Below are 23,600 nucleotides of genomic sequence, written 5' to 3'. Positions count from 1 at the left end.
CTGCTGGGCGGGCGGTGGCAGGTGGTGGCGCAGGACAAAATCAAGGGAGGACACACTGGCAGAGCGCGAGACAGAGAGGTTGGGCGTCGGGCGGGAGGAGGAGGCTGGGTTGCGTTATCGTCCGAGAGACGCGGGCTGGGTCGCAGCTGGGGGGCCGGAAATGGACAGATTGCGTTCAGACGGCCGGAGGGTGACAGGGCGTGTGGCCAATGAGGGGGGAAATTAAAAAACAGATGGAAGGGGATCGCAGGGGAATCTGAGATGCGGAGATTGAAAGGGGGGATGAGGAAGATGGTGATGGGGTTGGAGATCCGCAGGCGCAGATCTGGGAGGACCCTGACGCTGGGCGGGAGGTGCGCTCGAGTGAGAGTCGCCTGCGTGCCCGTTTGCGATAATATTGATCATCCCCTCCCTCGACTGGGCCTCCCCCGATCCGCCTCTCCGTCAATGCTCCTCCATCCTCCCCAGCCCTCCTCCTCCCTCGCCCACTACGCCTACCACCCCCAGCACGCGCCCCTCCCCCGCCACACCCCCCGCGCACTCACCGTGGACAGGCTCCCCCTCCACCCCTTTCCCCCATCCGCTCCCGACGACCACCATCTCGACGATTCCCCGCTGGAGTCCGACGCCAACTACAGCTATGTCCCCCGCGGTCACCCCGTGCACAACTCGCCCAGTCCCGAAGCCATGTATCAACACACTGTACACTCCCACTTATATGACGATCACCAAAATACCCACTCTAATCAGCCCCAGCCACCCTCGGACTTTGACGTCCAGTCTCGCCAGCACCCGCCCTCCATCCATACCGACAACCTCCTCTACCCCGACTCTGCAAACTACTCTCCTTCTCCCGCCTCCTCTCCCGCGGATAACCCCTCCCAGCCCGCGCGCCAACTCTCCTTTCCCCAGCCCATGAGCGCACCCCACACCCAGAACGCGTTCCCGCCCCGCTTCGGCCAGCAGTCCGGTATGCCCCGTCTCCCCTACTCTAACCCCACTCTCGACCGCCGCATGTCCGAGCCCGTACTCGGCCAAGGTCGCCAGGCGTACCCTCAGCCACCACAGGCCCCACCACAGGACCCATTCGCGTACAGCGCGTCGTCCACCGTGGTGCAGCCTTCTCCGCTTTCTCCGCGCCCATCCTCCTCCTACTCATCCTACGGCACGTATCCCGAACACCAGCGCGATAGCAGCGGCGGCGCGTCCTTTGGTTCTGCCGCATTAGCGGACCCTTATTCGCAGCCCGTTTCCGCCGCTTGGAGCTCAGTCAAGACTGCCGACCTTGAGGAAGGCCCTCTCTCAAGCTCCCCGCTCTCGCCCCTCTACGCAGGAAGCGTCGCCAGTGGTTCGGATGTCTCCGCGACGGGACTTCCTTCTCCCCCTGCTCAGTCGCACCCCTCACCGGCCAGACAACCCGCGACCATCTCCGGACCCAGACCGCCGCAGCCGCCCCACGGCAGCGCGAGTGTGACACCGCGTCCGGGCGGCAACAACAGCAAGACCTACTCCTTCGTCTCTCTCCCTGGGAACGCGGTAAAGAAGCGGCCGCGCCGGAGGTACGACGAGATTGAGCGGTTGTACCAGTGCAAGTGCGTCGCGTCTCCTGTCACTTTTACTTTCATGAGCCCGTGTCGTACCCCATATGTTCACATACGTGTATTCTCGCCGCTCAATCATACCCTGCATATTTGCGTTGGCCTCTTATCTCACCGCGAAACGGACGGCTTACTGAGACACGGGCGTTTTATGACGACAGTTGGCCGAATTGCACAAAGGCGTACGGAACCTTGAACCACTTGAACGCGCACGTCACAATGCAGCGGCATGGCCCAAAGCGCAGCCCCAACGGTATGTGCTTTCGCCGACGTATGCAAGTCACGCACGCTGATCAATGCCTCAATCGTTATCTCAACGTCCGGTTATATGCGCCTTCAGAGTTCAAGGAGCTCCGCAAGAAATGGCGCCAGGAAAAGAAGGAGGCCGAAGAAGCAGAACGAGAGCGAGAACGCGCAGAGCAAGCTCATATGATAGCTATGCGCGACATGCAGCATCATCAGCAGTACGCACAGCACGCTCCGATGGCCGAATATGACCATCACGCTTTCGTTCGAAGGCGGATGAGCATGGTCGAGGGTCCCTACCCCGACCCGCACGCTCACGCCGGCCCTCACTCTCTTCCCAACCACTCCTTCATGCACAACGCCATGCAGCGACAACCCAGTGTATCTTCGTTCGGTGGCCCCCAGAGCGCCCCGGCGTATGGGAACCTTCAGGGTCCGGGTATCGGCATGGACGCACGATACGGGCTACCATCGCCCGCAGACGAGGTCCAGCACTTTCGTTACCCCCACTCGGCGCACCCTAGCGGCCAAGGTCTTCCATCTCTGAGCATCCCCCACCACACACAGGACGATGACATCTACTATCGCCAGACGACGATGCAACCGCAGAGCGAGCTCGTCGGACCAGGCTGGACGAACTCGCCGGCTCAGCCTCCTGCAGCTATGCGCGGGCCCCCGCAGTTTTACAACGCCGCTGGTAGTCTGACGCTTCCGCCTCCGCACTCGATGAGCTCCCTCTCCATGTCCGCGCCTAACCCTTCACCTCTATCTGGCTCTGCGTTCCCCTCTCTCGGTCCTAGTACTGGTCCTGGCCCCGCCCTCGGAGGAGCAGGAGATGTCAATTTGGGCATCGCTGGCGCTGTGGCGCCTGGCGGGGACAGCGGCTCGGCGACCCCTGAGCTCGCTGCGCACGTCTCCCTCGGATCGAACCGACTGCCGCCCGACTCGACGCTCCTCACGCCTCTGCCTGGGTATGAGCCGGAGGGTGAGCAGCTGGACATCGATCATCGAGAACGCTCCCGCGAGCGGGAGAGGGAGTATGAGTATGGTCGTGACGATCGTGACCGGGTTTGGGGTGATAGGTCGGGCCGTGAGCGCGAACGATACTATGCGAGCAACGGACAGGGTAACGGCCGTGAGCAGCAGTACGAGTAGGCGGGTGCCTCCTCCCTGCTCGGTTTGGTGCGTCTAACCATAGCCCCCGCTGTGCGCGCTTGATAAACTCATTACGTTTGTTGCAGGTCCTTCCTGTCATTACGTCTCCCTTGCAACGCCTTCTGGCACTGGCAGGGCTTCGGGTGTTCCTAGTTCCTGGTCGTCTGTCGACGGCTCAGCGGGTCGCCCTCTGTCATCTCACGCAGTCTCAGCGCTGCGTATCCCATGTGCGGAGGTCAACTCGTGCAGTAAGCACTGGCACCGCATCCCACCGCTACGCGTCTTCCCCATTCTTTGCCCCCTCGAACACTACGCGCGAGAAGCGCGACAGCCTCCCCCAGTCTCCCTCTTTATTGCTCCATCTCTCTCGTCTTCTCTACCCTCAATCACGCGCGCCCACGCTTCTGCGCGGTCTCTGTCTCGTCTATCTCATATTTCTACAACTCCCGTCCCGAATCACATATGGTACGGACAGTGTATAGTCGGTTTATTTTGTACGTGTATGGTAGTAGATACCTCTAGTCTTTTTGGTATACATAGCTCACGCCTGTTTTGGTTACAATCCTGGATTTCCCGTTATTTCCCGCTTCTCGCCCATCCCATCCCCATCTACCTATCATCCTCAATCTCATCATCGTCTATCTCCAGTTCTATCTGTGCTTCTCTGCCACCATTTTTTCGCCGCCGGATTGACACTCCGCGCGTGCGCCGCTGCTGCTTGTTGCTTGTTTACTTACGTGTAGTACATGCCCTATTTCGACTTCGCGCGGCCAGCAGTCTGCCTGTTCTGTCTGTCCCTATCTCCATCCCACTGTATTATCTACAGTTGTACATAGCATTGGTTTTCCGATCTGTTCCCCGCCGTGGTTACCCTCCATGTCTGCCATCTTCGTTCATTATATTCACACATCGATTTGATTCCACCTGCTACTGTACAGCATTCGTACCACAGGCATTGGCAATGTACCAGATGTATATAGTGTATAATATCATTCTACTTATCTGTTGCTTTCTACTGTGCTCTGTGTGTGTGTGTGTGTGTGTTTCTAGGCAAGTCGCCAATTGTGGGATCAACACCTCCATCTGTTGCCCCGCGTGGTCCGATTCCCTCCCTTGTACGTCCATCTCTGCGAAGTGCAAGGCCGAATCCGGACGCGACTGCGCAGCCAAGTACGTTCGCGATCACGATCCCAGGGGACCTACACCCACAACTGGACCCGACAGCGTGCGTGCGTGTCGACAGCCGAAGAAGGCGTGCTCCAACACCCCATTTTCTGCATTGAGAAAACCCAGGTCTCAGGCCAGAAACCATATGCATATATATACGCGTGACTGTCGAATGGTGGTGTTGCGATCGTGGCGGAGGTGGCTGGATAGCGCTGAGAAAGACCACCGTGACACTCCGCCTCCGGTCGACGGCTCTACTATACACTCGCGGTGTTGCTCCATTGCGATCGAGCTCCCAAAAGTGCTCAGTGTGCACAAGTACAGCTGGATTGGCTGATTGGGTGCAGAGATGCGGGAGGGGGCGCGGGTCATGGGGCCGAAGGTATCACGCGCCCCTCTCTGCGCTGCGACGCAGTTCCGGGTCTCCATGTTCGTGATATGCATATGCATTGTGATGTTCGCAGTCCGGTGCATCATTGAATGCACCATCGCGCCAACTCGCAAAGTCATCAGGCCGCACGCACAGGATCCCGAGCACTGGTGCAGCAACAAACAGCGCACCGAGCTCGCCAACGTGGCGCAGTCCCCCCATCTGACACGGTCAATCGACGCAGCGACCCAACGGAACCGCCCCGAGGGCCGATGGCCGAGGGCCGAGGACCGAGGACCGAACGAGGGAAGCGCGCAGGTTGCAATTGGGAATGGGAGAGAAGGCCCCCCAAATCCGCACCGTGCAAGGTTTGTGTTTACATACGCATCCACAGGTCGGCACGTGTGCTGCGGGACGGAGCACGGGAGCACGGGCGGGCGGGAACGCGAAGCCTGCGAAGCGGGAGGCCTGGGAGCGGGACGCCCACCGCGGGCGACTTCGTGCGACGCTCGCAGGGAAGAGGACGGGGGAGGGTGCAGCCGTCTCGTGTCCGCGTCCCCCGCGTCCATTTTGCAGAACGCACAGGAATGGGGACGGTTCGTGATCGAGGTCTGGGTCGAGCTCTAGTGCGAAGGGAGTGCGGGGATACGGAGGCGCGCATGCGTCTGGGGAAGCTGCGCAGAAAGAGGAAGCGTCAAAGAGCGAGCGTAAGGGAAGAAAACGGGAAAATGGACAAGAATGCGGGCGTGGCACCCGTCGCGGACGTGAGGCCGCCACGGACCACGTCAGCGAGCTTCGGAAGTATAATGGGAGAAGCGACGAGCAAATTTACGGGCGTGCGGCGAATTGAAAGGGAAGCAGAAGGTAGACGGACGGTGGGAAGGGCAAGAAGGGAGAGGACGAAGCTTGAATGTGGAATGCGGACTTCGGGAATGCGAACGGACGCACCGTATCTGTATCCGAAACTGGGGGCGAAGGTTCATGGTGTCTGGGTCTGAAATTGTGTTCAGTAAGGCGGGCCACGGGAATGCAGACGACGCCGAGAAAGTGCGGCAGATGGTCACGATGAGCCGGTCACAGCGACTTCGACCGGCTTTGTGTCCGGGGTTGCGTCATCGAAGCATGGGCGTGTCAAGACATAATACGCGCCGGCGAAGAGGTCACCAGGTGAGACTCAACCTCCCGAAGTCGCACACCGTCGCCATTCAAACTACCATTCCCGGGTCAGGCCAATGAACAGACCTGAAAGCAGCATGGAGCAGCGAGTTTGTGACCTCTCGGTCCAACAAGGCAATCGTGTTGCCTAAAGGAGTAAGATCGAACCACGGCATCAGAGGGTTTGCCCGAATGACCCTGCGCAAACCCAGATTGGAATCACCACAGCTCGCAAGGCGAAGAGCTCCGGGATATTCAAGCGATGTCAACGTGGTCAAGACTCCAGCTGCGCTCGCTGCTGCCTCCAAATCCGATGACCATAGAACTCGTCTGATGTCATACCGCCGACCTTGATGAAGTGATTGAATGCGTTCCAGAATTCGCTGGTCCGCGTCTGGAGCATTTTCAAACATCTCACGATTCTGCGAGCGCGATGTCCGAAGCCTCCACGTGCGCTTGGCCTGTGACCGGCACTGAACTCTCGGATTGGAAGATACCACTCTCCAGCGAATCGAAAAGAGGCTTCAGTCGGCACTCCACAAAGTTCGCGAGTGTCAGAAAAGACTGGGCACGAACTCGACGGCGGGCTCGAGATCGCGAGCGACTCATGATGGGGAGCGTGCTTCCTCGTCCCGCTCATCCTGAGCCCACGCTTCGCTCGGGCAATCTGCGCCGGATCGAATCGTGCAACGTGCTCGAAGCTCAAGCGAGCGAGAGAAGGCCCAGATGCACATACGGACGGTGTGCCCGCAGGACACGGCGGAGCGCCTCGAACGTGGAAGACCAGCACGGCAGGCTGGCACGAAGGTTATAACCACAAAGGTAGGCCGGGATTGGGCAGGCGGGAACACACGACCAGAGCGTGGCAGAAGAAGAGAAGCGACCGTGAAAGACAATAAGGCAAGAGCGCTCGCTGCACACGTGTGACCTGGAACACGGGAAGGGACGAAAAAAGTGCATATACTCACCTTCCTCTTGAGAGTCAAGCCACGGGAGTCCGGATAATCACTATCCGAATCTTGGGATACGCGGAGGTTGAAACTTGAGGCTCGAGCCGCATGTGGCAGTGGGCCGTGAACTCCGGGCGCACGTCGTGAAAGCCGAGACCCGGACATGGGGACCGGCTTGGTTTCAAGGAGGGAGTCTGGGACACGCGAGGGGGCTTGATGACGAACATCGGATAGAAGCTGCTATTGTCGTACGTTTGGCCGACATCGCCCTGGAGTATCAACCAAGCTCTCGCCAGTTCGGCCACAAAGTGCGGGGAGGGTGTCCGAACCGGAAGGGCGATGGCCGGCCATAATACGGCGCGATCACGGTGTGCGTTGTGTTGTGGGCGGGTCTGCGAATGGAAGTGTTCTGATTCTGACAGAAGGGATTGCTATCTGAGGTACAACGGCGTATGCGAGCCTTGGATAGGACCGATGTATGCGCTTGTGGGTGGACTCTGATTGGTGCGTGAGAGCTTGGAGTGGCGATCATACGCGGTATGACTAGAATTGCTTACTTGGAAGATGCTGACAGCACGGGGGAGGAAGTCATGGTGCTGACTGCGATGGCATACAAGAGAGCGATCTTCGGCGCGCTGAAAAGGGGTGGAGGTCGGTCTATGCTTGGTGCTACATGCTTGAGAGCTTGTACGGGCTTCGCAAGCTGCGCACGCAGGAAATGGCCAGTAAGAGACGATGTGTCCGAGGGGCTGCGCCATTCATGTGGCATGCGAGGCGGTTCGCGAAGGCATTTCTGCACGGGAGATGGTACGGCCCCTGTAAGACGTGAGATATTGGGTTTATGCGATTCACCATGGAGAGATGCTTGCAATGTGCATGTACGACCTCAAACGTGATGCCGCATTCGGGGATGTGTTCTTTCCGCTCTGACATGCAGCCACACACGGTACGGCTGATGGTGAGCTATAGTCGGATCGACGTTACGAACATGCATCGACGCGGTCGTCTGGCACTATTATTTTAAGTGACTATATGCGGCGAGAGATTATGGCACGTACCGTGATGGAACGGAAAGCCTGGACTCCAGTACCGAGGGAGCGTCCGTGCTGGGCACGGCCCGGCAACGTTTACGAAACAAGAGCCGGGAGGGGGCATGAGAGAGACGAGAGTGGCAGCGACAAGATTTGATAGTCTTGATAGAGTTGGGAAGCGGCCGGGGTGGGAAGGTACGCGCAGGCGTGGGCGTCGTACAAAAGCTGTCCAATAGACTGCGCGCCGAGACATCGTGGCAGGAGGCAAGCCTGAGGAGGCTGGCTGAGACACGAGCTGGATACGACCCTGGGTGATGTCAGCAGACAGAACAGGGAGGAGGAGCGCGACATTGGGCACGAGCTCGGGGGCCCGGGGGCCGGGGCGTACCTCGCCGGTCCTTCGCGGCCAGCGTCGCGTGGGCTCGAGCTGCGGGCACAAACGCCTGCGCAGGCCCCAGCCAGCCTCAGCCTGCGTATGTCCGCCGCCGTGCATTCCATTCCTGCCGGCGATGTTTTGTGTCAGATCCCCCTTCCAGAACAGCACACTCTCCCATTCCGAGAAAGGATACAGACTGCCCAGGAAAAGACTGCACAGTGCTCTCTCGGATGCCGACAATGCATGTCCGGCAGCCACAGCCATGGGCGACCCACCAGCGCGTTGTGTTGGTCCAAGTACCGACGATTCCCTGCTTGTTATCGCTGTTCAGTTTCCCCTCCCAAGTAACGTCTCCAAACCTGCCGCCGGGGCATCTGAGAAGGCCACGAGCCCAGACCGCGTGAGAAGGGACCGCGGACTCTCAAATTGCTGTTCGACGACGCCTTCGCCGCTCGCTTTTGGCCCGCCAGATCTTGCTTTGTCTTCGATCCATGGGGAGAGACTCGGACAGGTGGCAGGAGACGAGAAGCGCCGGGCGTCGAGGAGGGAAACGCGAAAGAGAGCCGCCGTGATCTGCGCGCACCCTTCTCGATTTCCAGAAGCTGCCCCCGCCCACTCATCACGTTTCAGGGAAGAAGAACTTTCCGTCATCCCTCTTCTCCGTACCGAGTCCATGGATCCTGCTTCCCGGCCTTCTGGAATTCTCCAAGCAAAGTTGGAAATTCATCCATCACCTCTTGTTCGGCTGCAAAAACTGACACCCCAGCCCCGCACCGGAATACTTCGGAATCTCCTCGCACGCAGAGTCCGGGGTCCGCGCCCGAGTGGTTTGCTCTCCAGACCTGCCAGTGACCAGTCCGACCATACTTCGTCCCCGCACGCCCCGGGCCCCACCAACGAGGCTACCAGACACCGTCGTGATAGCCATCCTCCTCCTCGACGCGCCCGCCTATTCTACATGACCCGTCGGGCCTTGATAGATTGGCGACTCAATAAGCGGATACATCAATCCCGCTAACAAGCTGAATTGCGAAACACCACGCCGGCAAGTGCGTTCTAACTAGCCACAATACGGCATTAACAGGTTCTGAGAACGCATCCTTGGCACACGTTGCAGCCGCACCTGCGGAATTACCTTTGCTCGGTAGAAGATTGTTTATCGCCCGCCTCTCCTTGCCGCGACCATTCTGCAGCCATATCTCCCAATCTCTGACCTCTCGATGCAGGAGTGAGGCTCTCGCATCTCATCCAATTACCAGGTGAGCCAGGCATCCGCTGCCAACACAAGGGTAACGTACGTGTTACGCCGCTTACACACAAAGTCCGCTCACCTGAACCCCAACCTCGGCCAGTCTTTCGCAACATTCTCCTGACTTCTCACCTCACAACGTGTTACGGGGCAGGCGAGCCGATAAGCACCGAGAGAGCCTCGGACTTCCAGGCCCCCTCGCCTCGGCTCGCTCGCCGCGCTCCGAGTAAATCTTCAGAAATTGCAGCCGCAATCGCCCAATTCACAGTCTGCTGCCCGCATCCTCGAGTGCACGAACTGTTGAGTGCAGTTGATTCATGCAGCGTTACAATGTGCCGCTGACGACGTCGCGCCATTTCACAGTAGACGACTTTGATGGTTTAGTCCCGCACATTCCCGGAGACCCAAACGTGTCGTGCTCGGCTTGTCCTCTCTGTTCCCGTTCACACCCGCCGTCGCCGACTAACAATGGACACAACTAGTTTGGACATCGACCGTCACCGACGAGAGTAGTGGCGAATTCATTGGTCGCGCCACGCATATTAGAGGGGTTTTCTACCGCCATCCATTGGGCCTTGCTCTGGCCTCAGCGTTAGCCTTGAGTTCATCCGTGTGTAAGTACTCCAACATGTTCTATAGCCTACTGTCTGACGCACCGCCTTGGTTGTGTCAGAGTTCTGACCAGCTGACCATGTCGGTGACGGTATCAATCTCGAGGCCAAATTGCGAGGCGCAGTGATTCGATGATTGTGACTATCTGTGAAGGCTTCCGGTGTGTTCGAATCTCCATTTTACGGCGATGTTCTGCGCTGATTTCCCCTTGTCCCCAGTAAGGACATATTGCGTGCTCATATGTCGTCCAGGTGCGGCGAGGGGTTTGGGTGGCAGTCCGCAGGTTAGGATGTGACGCGCATCGCGCGGCACAGAGTTGGACCCACATTCAGAACCTGTTCCCACTGCCATGTTCCAGAGGCAGAAGGCACAACGAGGCATCATTCCAGATTGCGCCCTCGATTGTGCTGTCGCAGTTTGCAGGGCTGCAAGCGGCGAAGTGAAACGCCACTCCGTCTGCGATCGCGCCTTCCTCCGTTCTCCGCGGTGCTTTTACTCCTTCCTTTTTGTCTATCGGTCGTCTTTCGGGGTGGAACATGTGTCCGGGACAGCGGATTCAGTACTGGCCGGTCGACCGCGACTTGGACGCGCGCGGACGGTCCACGAGCCGACCACGCACGCACAAGTCGTCTGTCGTTGATTAAACCTTGCAATGAACGCGGAAGCCCGCAAGAGCCGTTCTAACTTCGCTTCTCACGTTCATAACCACGCTGTGCGTGCGCTCTGTGCAGAGCTCCGCGACAACTCTCAACTGGACTTCTGACTTGCATGACTGCGTGGATTAGGGGGACGTTGCTCATTTCGTCGATCATGCACAACGGGACACTCTGCGCGCTCGTGCAGATGAACTTGCGGTACGTCCTTTCGACCTGCAGCCTACAAAGTTTACTGACTGCGTGGTCAGGTACACCTCCCAATCGTCATACGCCCCCAGTACAACTCCCATTCGGCGACCCTGGGCGTCACACACCCAATGGTGTGCCTTAGTGCCACCGACGTGCATGCGAAGCACCACACCGCACGCTGCGCAGTGCGGCCCCGAACTATTCCCGCTTCCACATTGCCAGGCCAGCGGCGCGGCGCGACTCGTACGTCTGTTCTATGGCACTCCCTGAGACCTGGCTCGCTCACGCGCTCGAAAATGCTTCGGATCTGTCCCGTTGCAGTCGGATCCCGCACATACGCCGCAACATGCGACCGTTTCTGACATCCCTGCCCGTCCTCTCGCACTCGGACCTTCTTTCCCATCGTCTGGCCACCCATTCAATATTCAATACTAATCGTCTTCCGCCCTTCTCTCTTCTCGTTCTGTTCTTCTCGTTCTCTCTTCTGTTCTTCGCTGCTCTGTTATCAGTCGCGGCTTCTGGGATCTGTCAACGTCAACGCCAGACCCTTCAGTGTCCTCGAAGGCGCGCGGATGGAGTCCTGATCATATGTCTTTGTTCCCCGCGCCAGATGGCAATCGCGCGCCCGGATGCATACAATATGGCATCCAGAACTCCACCCGCCTGCGCCAGCCTCCAGCCTCAAGCCTCGAGGCAGGACCGCAGACCGCAGACCAGGCTAGGAACAAGAGTGGCCCGCCTGGAGTAGACTGATGCGGCATGCACGTCCCGCCGGTGCTGCATCCCTGACAGGTCCCCTCCGCTGATATACCGCGGGGCGGTATGGAGGAGCGTCTAGCAGATGGTTTCCAAGATTGAGTATAGTATTCGATGGCAGCGAGACGCGCGGGTGCGCTGGGTAGCGTCAAGATCGTTATCGGACGCGTCATGGAGAGCTTCGGGTGTTCGTGCGCTGCTTGGGACCTTGTGCGGAGGGGACCTGGGCCGTCTTGCAGGGTTCTGGCTGGAACCAGGGGGAAAGGGCGTGAGCGTGAAGGCTGTAGACCAGCGCGATGGACGACGGCCATGCTGCGGCAGTGTGGGACAAACCTGTTGGTCTCTATTTGTGACGAAACATAGAGAGCACGAATGAAATGCCGATGCTCGTCGACCTCGTTCAACGATATGCGAGGTTATGCACTACCGTACATACTCATCAAACCGAGTATTTCTGACGTTTAGATAGATGGCCTGAGCTAATGACTAAAATGGTTCGGTAGTCTAGTGGTATGATTCTCGGCAGGGTTCGATTCCCCGTGTAGCCCGTTTACTGGCTACCACATCCTTTTTTGCATTCCTTCAATGTTGAAGGGCAGTTGCGTCGGGAACCCTTCCTGGCGCAAAACTTTGTTGCGAGTACTTCAAATTGCTGGGCCTACATTGGCCATACTGCATCGCGCATAGTATCCAAGATGTGATGTACTAGACGACGGCAAGATCAGCTGACACCACCGCACACGACAAGGCAATCTATCTACTCGGGAGTGGATCGTACACATTCGCATATACTTCTTATCAACAGTGAGCATGGCCTTCATCGCCCGGGAGGGGGTCCTCCCCTATAAAACCCTCTCCCGGCATGCCCGATGCGGAAAGGGAATATACCGCGTCCTCTGCCCAAGAACGGGAGGCCACCTTCGCCCTGCTGGGATCCCCCCTCTTGAAGGACCTCCTGCTCAGTCGGAGGTTCGGCGACATGTTCGTCGTCTCCCTCTTGGTCGGGCTGTCAATTGATCAAGTAAGCATAGCTCCTCATAGCCGAACGAGGGCAACGGAGACATACGTCAAGGTCAATGACCAGCGCACCCATGTGCCAGCCGAGCGCCGCAGCGCCGAAGCAGTACTTAGGTCGCTTCCGCTTCTCCTGGTGGTCGAACCTGACCTCCGTGGGGTTCCGCACATCCGGCGGCGGACGCATGAGCCCCCACCGCTCGTGGAAGGCATGATTCTTCTGCTCTTGGGTAGCGAAGCCACCTGGCTGGCCGACCGGGATCTCGACCGGGTCGCCGAGGCCGAGTGCCCCCCTGGAGAATGCGCCCCAGGTCAGAAGTTTGCCGGACGCTGTCAGCGCGCCGTAGTGGTAGTCGCCAACCACGCATGAGATGACGTCGCGACCTTGGAGCTCGGGGATGATCGTCGGGGCGAAGTAGTTGTTGAAGGTGTCCATATGAGGCTCAGGGTTCGTGGTCCGTTGAGGGGGTATCTCTTTGCCCATGAAGACGACAGAGTTGGACCCCGAGGAGTAGGCGAAGAAGGTTTGGAACGAGGCAGAAATCTGAGAAGCAGTCAATTTCAGAGACAAGCTGGATTGAACGTTTTCAACTAACATGAGTGATATGCATCGTTTCCGGAGCAGTAAGCGGGGTCGGGTTGTCAGGACTAGGAGTGTAAGCCGGTTGACTCTTGGTTTGCGAGATGTCGCTGAATAGAGGAAGCTGTTACACGAGTTCAGTCACTATCCAGTTGACGGTCCGGTTGTACGTACATATTCCCAGCGACCGGCTTGGTAAGTTTCCTCCCCATAGAGCTCGCCGTAGCGGAGGACATGTCCTTTGTTCGTTAGTCCCAGGATGTTATTATCGAGCGAGGCGATCTTGACAAGTTTCGTCTCCTTATCCCTGTCTTCTTGGGAGATACCGGTGCGTGACAATGCGGGGAGACGCTCCACTGGAATTGGGGGCAACTGCACAGGATCGGCGCCATGCAGAACCCACCAGTAGCAGGGCACGACATTCGGTTCGACCTCCGTGGGGCGTGCCTTCGCAGCTGCCTTCAACTCCTCATTGTCGGACGAGTCCAATTCCTCTTTCTTCTGGTCTGCGATCATCTTCAATCTTCCCCCGAACGGCCAGTAGACGAGGACATCCCCGGACTCTGTGAGGATAGAAGAGAAGGACCAACCACTCTCGACTTGCTTGGGTGTGGTTTCAGGCGAGGACCTGTCAGTCCGAGGGGAGCTGAGAAGGAATGGACGTCCCCAAGACGTGAACGTCCAGACCTGCCCCCTGGCGTCCAGGGCCGTCGTGTGCAGGCGACCACAGCTGTGGATTACGACACGTCGTTAAGTCTCATCTACGTACTGTTCAACTCAGACTATAGCTACCTCAAACCGCGGAACTTTTCCGGTAGCTTGAGTCGAACAGGACGCTCTGCCTTCTTCGACGGCTCCGAGAAGCCATCACTGCGTAGCGCCATGCTTGTGCCGTCGAGGACACCTGAATAAGCGTTGGTGATGTCTCCGGCTGAAGTTTAAGCGGATGGCTCACCCCATACGTAGATGTCTCCACGGGAGTCAATAGCATGGAAAGACCTGTAGGGCAAAGTCCAGTAAGATACTGCGAAAGAACCAATTCGCGTACACGGGTGTTACTTGCTCATGGACGTACTACTCGGGGCAGAGATGCTACCAGTCATAGTTCTGCCGGAGCACAAGGCGCTCACAAATCGCATTGTGTACCACACAGTGGACAGTCAATGATGAAGGGAAATATCACGTACATCCCACCTGCCACAAGGGATACCACACGAACACCGGGAATGTCCAGACGTATAGGATAGGGAACACCGTCGCGAACATTGGTTTTGGGGAAGTCAAAAGTGCCAAGACGTCCTTGGCTTTTCTCTCTATAAGGACCCTAGAGATGAGCGCATGACATGAGGGGACGACAGAGAGACGTACCCCCAGACATATACATGGGAGTTACTCAGTCGTTTGTAGATGGTCTTCCATCCAGTCTGACGCGCGGTATCGGATCCCGAGAAGTTGAAGTCCTCCTGTATCCGTCTGTGCCAGAATATCTCGTCGGCAACCACGGATCTGAAGAAGCGATTGGTGCAGCCGAGGGTCAATATGTCGCGCACTGGGAGATAGTTGAGGATCTGGTCAAAGAAGAGTTCCACAGGAAGATCCGTAATTCCAGGCATCGTGGTGCTGATTGCGTTGCGGTGGTATACTGGGGATCGTAGAGTGCACAAATGCCCTGTGGTGATGGTCCTAAGGAGAAGAGAGAATCTGATGCAGAGGCTGCGCGAGGGCTTGAGCCAGGGCTGCGCCGAGACAATGACGCAAGGGCGATAAGATGGGATCCAAAGCCAATCTAATCTAGCAACGGGTTCACGTGCAGATGAACGCGCTGTGCATCATCCTAGTACTACTACTGTTAGAGTCGCAGTAGCTCTGAGCTCCGTTCCGGCTCGACTGCCTCACCCTTACACCTCTTCCACCTTCCTCCTGCGGGCCAGGCGTTCGACGGCATGGCGTCGACAGCACCGCCGACGCAAGTCGACGTCTTGGACCAGCTTTTCCAAGGTCTTAAGAGCAAAAGTTCAGACGTTCGAGCCCAGTCCGCCTTGGAACTGCAACGCTACGTACGTTCTAAGTACTCATCTGTCTCCTCTCCTGACATCGCGTAGATCTCCAACACCATTCCCGAGCTATCTTCTGACACCGTTGCGAAGCTTTGGGAGGAGATCATAAACAAGATTTTCGACCTTGTTCACAGTCAGACAACGGTGGAGAAGTTGGGAGGTATCCTGGCCATAGGTGCGCGTCGTCCGTCTTGTGTAGCGTGTGAAGCGTACTCACTAGCGTGAAGATCACTTGCTGAAGGTTGAAGGAGAGATCGAATCCAAGAGCAACCTCTTCCGACTGTACAACTATGTCAAGGCACTCCTCCCCGACGCCGACATCAATGTCATGCTCGCAGCATCCAAGACTCTCGGTCAAATTGCAGAGATTAGCGGACCTGCATTTGGCGACTACTTCATGGATTACGAGGTCCAGGCTGCTGTAGCCCTACTACAGACCGACAAACCGGAGTTCGGGAGGCATGCCGGCGTTCTGATTCTGAAGGAGCTCGCGCGCAACAGTCCGACATACTTCCACTCCCACATTGGACTTGTATTCGACAAGATCCTTGCACCCCTTCGTGACCCCCGCACCATTGTTCGCGAAAGCGCAGCTGAGCTTCTCGCAGCATGCCTCGAGATCATCACGCAGCGCGAGCGACAGACACGGAGTCCTTTCCTGCTCAAGATTCTGCAGGACGCGCAGATGGGTCTGAAGATGTCTCAGGTCGAGATTATCCATGGTTCGCTACTCACGTACCGTGAGCTGCTGCTGCACGGTGGCATGGTAGGTCGTCTACGACGCTCGGCTGTGGCTGTTCGTTACTGAGTCTCGTCAATATAGTTCATGAAAGAAAACTTCCTCGATGCCGCAGAGCAGATCCTCTCGTTCAAGATGCACAGGGAGCCAATTGTTCGCAAGATGGTCATCACCCTAATTCCGACGCTCGCAGTCTATGATACCCAGACATTCTCAGAGCACTTCCTTCACAAGGCGATGGCACATCTTCTGACCCAACTCGAGAAGAACAACGAACGTTCGGTGGCATTCATCGCTATTGGACACGTTGCAACGGCTGTCGGTAGCGAGATGAAGCCATTCCTAGAGTCGATCATGACGCATGTCAAGATTGGCCTCCAGTCTAGGGGGTACGTTCATCCATGATCTTTCGTATTCAGGTGAGGAAAGCTGATAACTCTTGAGAAGTAAGAAGAACGCGGTGCAAGAGGAACCTATCTTCCAATGCGTCGGCATGCTGGCACAAGCTGTTGGACCCAACTTGACGAAACTTTTGCACGACCAGCTCGATCTCATGTTCGGCTGCGGCCTCAGCGAACCGTTGCGGCAGGCTCTGGTTGCTATCGCGACTCACATTCCGCCTCTCCTGAAGACCGTTCAAGGTAATGATGAGCTATCATTGCATTCAGTAATGTACTCATAATATCACGCGTAGATCGCTTACTGGATACTCTGTCGATCATCCTGAGTGGACACAGTTACAGGCCTCTCGGTGCACCTTCGCTCTATCGAGGCGACTCCAACACGACGATTAAAGATGGCGTACCGGTAGACGGGGCGAATGCAATCAAAGGACCTGAGCTGATCACTCTTGCACTGACCACCCTCCATACGTTCGACTTCAGCGGTATGTCGGGCATAACCGCAGTTAAGCTAACTCGCTGATGCATCTATGCAGGGCATGTTCTCAACGAGTTCGTCCATGATTGCGCTCTTCCATACTTGGATCAAGACCATCCAGAAGTACGACGCGCGGCGGCATTGACTTGCTGCCGACTGTTCGTGCGCGATCCTATCTGCTACCAGGCCAGCAACCACTCCATTGAGATCATTAGCGACGTGATCGACAAGTTGCTCACTGTGGCTATCGCTGATCCAGGTACGAGCCTCTGGGGCAGCGCGATTGGTTGCAGAGACTCACCTTGCGACGCAGATGCTAGCATCCGACAGACCGTGTTGTCGTCTTTGCACGAACGTTTCGACAAACATCTTGCACAGGCCGAGAACGTGCGGTCCCTCTTCATTGCCGTCAATGACGAAGTCTTCGAAAATCGCGTCACCGCCGTAACCCTGATCGGTCGTCTGGCTATGCACAACCCAGCATATGTCATGCCTTCCTTGCGGAAGGCGCTCATTCAGCTCTTGACTGAGCTCGAATACTCAACAGTCACGTACGTGCTAGTTTCTTTCTTCTATGTGGACCAATCGCATTGAATTGCTTATCCAGACGGAATCGCGAAGAATGCACTCGGCTACTCACTCTGCTCGTCAATGCTACACAACGTCTCATAAAACCGTACTCCATTCCCATGCTGCGAGTCCTGCTGCCGAAAGCGAACGACTCAAATCCTACTGTCTCGGCCAACATTCTCATGTGTCTAGGAGAGCTTGCTTGCGTTGGTGGCGAGGACGTCATGCCTCATGTACCGGATCTTATGCAAGTCATCATCGCGAAGCTGGCGGATCCCTCCTTGCAGAAGCGCGACGCTGCACTACATACGCTTGGTCAGCTCTGTTCGAGCACAGGATACGTCATTGCGCCCCTCGTCGAATACCCTCAGCTTCTCCAGATCCTCAGTCGGATCTTGCGAACGGAGCTCAGCCAGGCGGTGCGGAGAGAAGTGATCAAGGTACTTGGTATCCTCGGTGCTCTTGACCCTTACAGGCGGAAGATCAAGGCTGAGGAAGATGCCGCAAGCGAAGTGTCGTCGAGTCTTGTCAGTGCGGCTTCGAGAAACCTGACTGGGGCATCGACTGCGTCGGACGACTACTACCAGACCGTGGCCATCAATTCGTTGCTCAACATTCTGAAGGACCAGTCGCTAAGCAACCACCACCACAAAGTCATTGAGGCGATCATGTCGATTTTCAAGACGCAAGGCCTGAAGTGTGTCACCTTTTTGCCTCAGGTACGTTATACTATAGTGGATTGCATGCGGGGTCGTTAAATGATGTTTGCGCACAGATCATTCCAGCGTTCGCGACAGTAGCAAGGACGTCTGCTTCTCGTATCCAGGTCTTCCACTTGGAGCAGCTCGCCATTCTCGTCGGTATCATCAAACAGCACGTTCGGAACCACACAACGGAGATATTCAAGCTTGTACAAGACCTCTGGGATAACACACTCCTTCAGCTTCCGCTCATGTCGCTTGTTGAGGCCCTTGGCAAGGCTCTCGACGCCGAGTTCAAGCCCTTCATTCCTATGATCCTCCCCCCCATTCTCAAAGTGTTCGAGGGCGAGCTCAACGAGAAAACCGGCAATACGCAGATGAAGATCTTCGACGCGTTCCTCACCTTCGGCGCGAACATCGAGGAGTACTTGCAGCTCGTCATCCCGCTCATTGTCAAGACGTACGAGCGTCCCGACGCAGGCACTGCGCTGCGCAAGAAGGCCATCCATACTATCGAGGGCCTGACGAGGCGCGTGAACTTCTCGGACCACGCGTCACGCATCATCCATCCTCTCGTGCGGGTGCTGAACAATGGGAACAATGAATTACGGATGGCGGTGTTGGATACGTTGTGTGCGCTCATGATCCAGCTGGGTTCGGACTTCGCCATCTTCCACCCTACGATCCGCAAGGTAAGCACCACTGTGGTCCGGCACAACGACATGCGCTCATAATGTTGCAGACTATCATCCGCCACCGCATTTCCCACCTCCGCTACGAGAATCTCATCGACAAGCTCCTCAAGGGTGAGCGCTTGCCGCAGGAGACCGTCCTCGATCTGTGAGTATGCTCGACGGGTCAACTTATCATCATACCACGACGGTATACTGACCAGTGACAGGGCAACGGACAGCTCAAGGACCACGGACTATCAGGCACCTGCAGAGGCGACCAAGATGGCCGTCAACCAGCAGCATCTCAAGCAGGCCTGGGACGTCTCGCAAGTCTCGACGAAGGAAGATTGGTTTGAGTGGATCCAGAAACTCTCCGTTGAGTTCATGAGGGAGTCGCCTTCTCACGCTCTCCGCGCTTGCATGAGCTTGGTCGACGTGCACCAGCCTCTGGCAAGGGAGCTCTTCAACGCCGCGTTTGTCTCTTGCTGGGGTGAGCTGTACGACCAGTATCAGGTTAGTTCCCCAGTCAGTGTATTACTACTCAGCTACTAACATCCATGTAGGAAGATCTTGTTCGCTCCATTGAGTACGCCATCACGTCGAGCACGGCGCCTTCAGAGCTTGTCCACAGGTTGCTCAACCTTGCCGAGTTCATGGAGCACGAGGAGAAGGCACTTCCTATCGAGAACCGCACACTCGGCGAGTATGCCATGAAGTTCCACGCGTACGCCAAAGCGCTGCATTACAAGGAACTCGAGTTCTTTACGGAGACGTCGCCCACCATCATCGAGGCCCTCATCAGCATCAATTCAAAGCTGCAGCAACACGACGCCGCGTGGGGCACGCTTCTCATCGCGCGCGAACAATACGACGTCAGTAAGCACGAGGAATGGTACGAGCGACTTGGTCGGTGGCAGGAGGCCTTGGAAACCTACGAGAACCGTGCTGTCCTCGACCCAGGCGCCCCTGAGATCGCGATCGGTCGCATGAAGTGCTTGCACGCGCTTGGGGAATGGGACCAGCTCGCCAAACAAATTGAGGAGAACTGGTCGAACGCGAACCTTGAGGATCGCCGAGAGATCGCTCCTATGGCCGCTGCTGCTGCGTGGGCACTGAACGACTGGGAGTCTATGGATGATTATATCGCGACGATGAAGCCCGACTCTGCGGATCGGCCGTTCTACCGTGCGATCCTCGCCGTGCACCAGAATCAGTTCCCGAAGGCGATGGCACAGATTGCGAAGGCGCGGGATCTGCTTGATCCCGAGCTCACGTCACTCGTCGGTGAGAGCTATGGTCGATCATACAAGTAGGTCCACCACACGCGTATTTTCGTTGAACAGGTGACTCACCATATCATAGCACCATGGTACGGGCACAGATGTTGTCTGAACTCGAGGAGATCGTCAACTACAAGCAACACGCGGACCAGCCAGACCGTCAAACGGCGATGAGGAAGACTTGGATGAAGAGGTTGCAGGGTTGTCAGCCGGACGTCGAAGTATGGCAGCGAATTCTGCAAGTGCGCGCCCTGGTGCTCTCGCCCGAGGACGATCCTGTCATGTGGATCAAGTTCGCCAATCTTTGTCGCAAGTCGGATCGCATGTTCCTCGCGGAGAAGACGATTAACTCTCTGTTGTTCCCTGACAGAGTACGTGTCGCCAATTGTAGACTTCCTTACTTAGCCACTGACCTACTACTTAGCACCATCAACCTCCGGGATATCGCGAGCAGCAATACTCCAAGGCGCCTCCTATGGTCATCTATGCCCACCTGAAGTGCAACTGGGCTAAGGGAGAGAGAGAGGATACACTCGCCTACCTGCGTGAGTTCTCGAGCAAGCTGGCGCGCGACATCCAGACAGGGACAACACCCCGTGCCGAGCCGGTGGGGAACAGCAAGCTGGAAGAGCTGTCGCGGCTCCTTGCTCGTTGCTACTTTAAGCTTGGCGAGTGGCAATTCGCGCTCAAGGAGGAGTGGGACTCGGTACGTGGCCTGTTATGGATGCTAGCAGCCCTGAGCTCACGAGGTTTCATGCAGCGGAACATCAAGGACATCTTGCAGTCGTACTACCTTGCCACACACTACGACCCCGCTTGGTACAAAGCATGGCATACGTGGGCGCTGGCGAACTTTGATGTCGTCGGCTTCCTCGAAAACCAGCAGTACAACAAGATCAACGATGTCCCTGGGAACGAGTTGGCAGCGCACATTGTGTCGGCCGTCAACGGTAAGAAGCTTGCATATGCTGACATCCTCTCCATATTGATCACAATCCCAGGATTCTTCCGCTCAATATCGTTGAGGAATGAGAATTCGTTGCAGGACACGCTCCGCCTGCTCACGCTGTGGTTCAAGTACGGTGCTCATGACGATGTCAGCCATGCCATGAGCAACGGTTTCACCGACCTCGAGGTCGATACCTGGTTAGAGGTCATTCCTCAGATCATCGCGCGTATCCAGACCCCAAGCAGCAACATCCGGCGGAACATTAATAACCTGCTCACGGAAGTCGGCAAGCACCACCCTCAAGCCCTAATTTACCCGCTCACTGTCGCGTCGAAGTCATCAAGCGCCGTCCGGAAGAAGGCCGCATTGAACATCATGGACCGCATGAAGGAGCACAGCCCAATCATCGTTGAGCAGGCCCAGCTCGTCAGTCACGAACTTATACGAGTCGCCATCCTCTGGCACGAGCTGTGGCACGAAGGACTCGAGGAAGCATCGAGGTTATACTTCACCGACCACAACCCCTTGGGCATGATCGCTTTCCTGGAGCCTCTACACGACATGCTTGAAGCCGTAACGATTCCTTCCATCTCTTTGACGGCGTTGCTAATATTTGACTACAGGGCCCTAAAACCGCACGTGAGATCTCGTTTAGTCAGATGTTTGGACGGGATCTACACGAGGCCCGCGAGGCGTGCAGGCGATACACGATCTATGGCGAGAAGAGGGATCTGGAGAAGGCCTGGGAGATCTACTACGGGGTAAGCCTACAGTGAACATGACAAATGCTCTCTGCTTATCCCTCTGTCTCAAGGTCTTCAAGAAGATCGAGAAGCAGCTACCACAGTTGACGACCCTTGACCTGCAGTACGTCTCCCCGGAGTTGCTGAAGGCACGTAACCTGGAACTCGCCGTACCTGGTATGTTTCTATACAGTCGACGACGGTTCCAGCTCTGCTCACAGCTTGTTGTTAGGTACATACCAGAGCGGCAAGCCGATCATCAAGATTACCGGCTTCGCGGCCAAGTTATCGGTCATCTCGTCGAAGCAGAGGCCACGTCGTTTGTCGATGAAGGGTAGCGATGGAAAGGACTACCAATTCTTACTCAAGGGTCACGAAGATTTGCGGCAAGACGAGCGTGTCATGCAGCTCTTCGGCCTTGTAAACGGTCTGCTTGCGGTCGACACGGACTGCTTCAAGAGGCGACTTCACATCCAGCGCTTCCCTGTCATCCCGCTTGCTCCAAATGCGGGTCTTCTCGGCTGGGTGAAGGACAGCGACACTCTCCACGTGCTCGTCCGAGACTACCGAGAGTCAAGGAAGGTCTTGCTGAACATTGAGTACCGCTTGATGCTCCAGGTGGGTCTGGGTAGGATATAGATCTTGGACTGTCGCTGACATTGCTGCGCAGATGGCTCCCGACTACGAGAACTTGATCCTTCTGCAGAAGATCGAAGTCTTTGAATATGCGCTCGAGAACACGACCGGACAGGATCTCTACCGCGTGCTCTGGCTCAAGAGTATTAACTCGGAACACTGGCTTGAACGCCGGGCGACGTACACACGATCCCTCGCTGTCAACAGTATGATCGGTCACATCCTGGGTCTCGGCGATCGTCACCCGTCCAATCTCATGCTGGAGCGCAACACTGGCAAGGTGGTCCACATCGACTTTGGCGACTGCTTCGAGGTTGCTATGCACCGCGAGAAATTCCCCGAGAAGATCCCATTCCGATTGACAAGGATGCTCACACATGCGATGGAGGTCAGCGGCATCGAAGGAAGCTTCAGGAACACGTGCGAGATCAGCATGAAGGTCCTCCGGGAGAACAAGGAGTCGCTCATGGCGGTTCTGGAGGCGTTTGTGTACGATCCGTTGATCAACTGGCGCTTGATGCAGCCAGATGTCGAGCGTCGAGGAGAAAGTACGTCCATGCCCGGTTTCCTTCCTTTGCCTTCCCGGTCCGAGCCAATGGTCTTACGTGTAACGCTGTATTTTAGGTGACAGCGGACGGGCGGCGGATCTTGTCCGCTCAGCTGCGTATCCCACAGCACCGATTCGCAAGCTGAAAGCGGATGAGAACGACATATTGAACGGTACGTGCCGAGATTGGGTGATAGCGTTCGAGATTCTGACCCTGGTTCTATGCCATTCAGAGGCGCAAGAAGTCCGGAACGAGCGTGCACTGTTCGTGTACAGACGCGTACAAGATAAGCTCACGGGTACGTCATTTCCGATGTATTCTGTGGTCTTTCCGCTGATCCCTTCTCTGTGCAGGACGAGATTTCAACCCAGACGAGGTCTTGTCGGTGCCGGCGCAAGTGGACAAGCTCATTCTGCAGGCTACATCGTTAGAGAACCTCTGCCAGTGTTTCTCTGGATGGTGCGTTCCCTGAATTAGCTCTCGCCTGATATCCACTGACTGAGATACCCCAGGTGTGCATTCTGGTAAAGCCGCAGTGCTTTTTGGATTATTCTTACATTCTTCTGATGTATTGTATACGCTGCCTGGACGGTCTCATTATCTAGTCTACATAATAGAATGTACCATAGGTTTCGTTGCTTTTCAAAGCCTTGGGCACAACAGAGGTCCCCGACGAGGAGCACGGTCGGCCGTTGATGCGGCCTGACAGTTCGGACGGTT

General features: G+C 56.6%; 6 protein-coding genes across 6 annotated transcripts; 2 read left to right on the top strand and 4 right to left on the bottom strand.

The window, feature by feature from the left end:
* Positions 1-261: 261 nt before the first annotated feature.
* Positions 262-2,999, top strand: L226DRAFT_521960 (uncharacterized protein; the record flags this gene model as incomplete). Its single annotated transcript, XM_067678730.1, has 4 exons — positions 262-353; positions 555-1,592; positions 1,760-1,851; positions 1,939-2,999. 4 exons carry the CDS (start codon positions 262-264, stop codon positions 2,997-2,999), a joined length of 2,283 nt encoding a protein of 760 aa, XP_067536880.1.
* A 1,708-nt stretch (positions 3,000-4,707) lies between these two features.
* On the bottom strand, positions 4,708-5,630 carry L226DRAFT_372749 (uncharacterized protein). The gene is made up of 2 exons (XM_067674324.1): positions 5,485-5,630; positions 4,708-5,201 (listed from the first exon to the last, which is right to left on the bottom strand). Exons 1-2 carry the CDS (start codon positions 5,517-5,519, stop codon positions 4,913-4,915), a joined length of 324 nt encoding a protein of 107 aa, XP_067536879.1. The 5' UTR covers positions 5,520-5,630; the 3' UTR covers positions 4,708-4,912.
* A 1,152-nt stretch (positions 5,631-6,782) lies between these two features.
* On the bottom strand, positions 6,783-7,806 carry L226DRAFT_372735 (uncharacterized protein). The gene is made up of 4 exons (XM_067674323.1): positions 7,700-7,806; positions 7,511-7,647; positions 7,199-7,457; positions 6,783-7,138 (listed from the first exon to the last, which is right to left on the bottom strand). Exons 2-4 carry the CDS (start codon positions 7,572-7,574, stop codon positions 6,919-6,921), a joined length of 543 nt encoding a protein of 180 aa, XP_067536878.1. The 5' UTR covers positions 7,575-7,647; positions 7,700-7,806; the 3' UTR covers positions 6,783-6,918.
* On the bottom strand, positions 7,580-8,218 carry L226DRAFT_372728 (uncharacterized protein). The gene is made up of 2 exons (XM_067674322.1): positions 7,700-8,218; positions 7,580-7,647 (listed from the first exon to the last, which is right to left on the bottom strand). Exons 1-2 carry the CDS (start codon positions 8,163-8,165, stop codon positions 7,622-7,624), a joined length of 492 nt encoding a protein of 163 aa, XP_067536877.1. The 5' UTR covers positions 8,166-8,218; the 3' UTR covers positions 7,580-7,621.
* A 3,917-nt stretch (positions 8,219-12,135) lies between these two features.
* L226DRAFT_533415 (RCC1/BLIP-II) lies at positions 12,136-14,796 on the bottom strand. The gene is made up of 8 exons (XM_067680451.1): positions 14,473-14,796; positions 14,292-14,417; positions 14,060-14,103; positions 13,897-14,008; positions 13,279-13,834; positions 13,121-13,228; positions 12,577-13,068; positions 12,136-12,516 (listed from the first exon to the last, which is right to left on the bottom strand). The coding sequence occupies exons 1-8, from the start codon at positions 14,715-14,717 to the stop codon at positions 12,328-12,330; spliced, it is 1,872 nt and encodes a 623-aa protein (XP_067536876.1). The 5' UTR covers positions 14,718-14,796; the 3' UTR covers positions 12,136-12,327.
* Positions 14,797-14,961: 165 nt separating this feature from the next.
* L226DRAFT_483936 (atypical/PIKK/FRAP protein kinase) lies at positions 14,962-23,552 on the top strand. The gene is made up of 25 exons (XM_067677034.1): positions 14,962-15,161; positions 15,207-15,336; positions 15,389-15,927; positions 15,985-16,289; positions 16,348-16,541; positions 16,595-16,786; positions 16,838-17,038; positions 17,093-17,330; positions 17,387-18,068; positions 18,125-18,742; positions 18,793-18,890; positions 18,952-19,237; positions 19,288-20,033; positions 20,087-20,375; positions 20,429-20,710; positions 20,765-20,954; positions 21,006-21,526; positions 21,577-21,714; positions 21,768-21,873; positions 21,929-22,314; positions 22,367-22,880; positions 22,957-23,052; positions 23,113-23,178; positions 23,234-23,339; positions 23,393-23,552. Exons 1-25 carry the CDS (start codon positions 15,048-15,050, stop codon positions 23,406-23,408), a joined length of 7,053 nt encoding a protein of 2,350 aa, XP_067536875.1. The 5' UTR covers positions 14,962-15,047; the 3' UTR covers positions 23,409-23,552.
* The last annotated feature ends 48 nt before the right edge of the window (positions 23,553-23,600 follow it).

Source organism: Lentinus tigrinus (assembly GCF_003813185.1).
Source record: "Lentinus tigrinus ALCF2SS1-7 unplaced genomic scaffold L226scaffold_8, whole genome shotgun sequence".
Taxonomy (NCBI): Eukaryota; Fungi; Basidiomycota; class Agaricomycetes; order Polyporales; family Polyporaceae; genus Lentinus; species Lentinus tigrinus.
The sequence above is the reverse complement of the archived record's forward strand: the minus strand, read 5'-3'. Positions and strand labels throughout refer to the sequence as shown.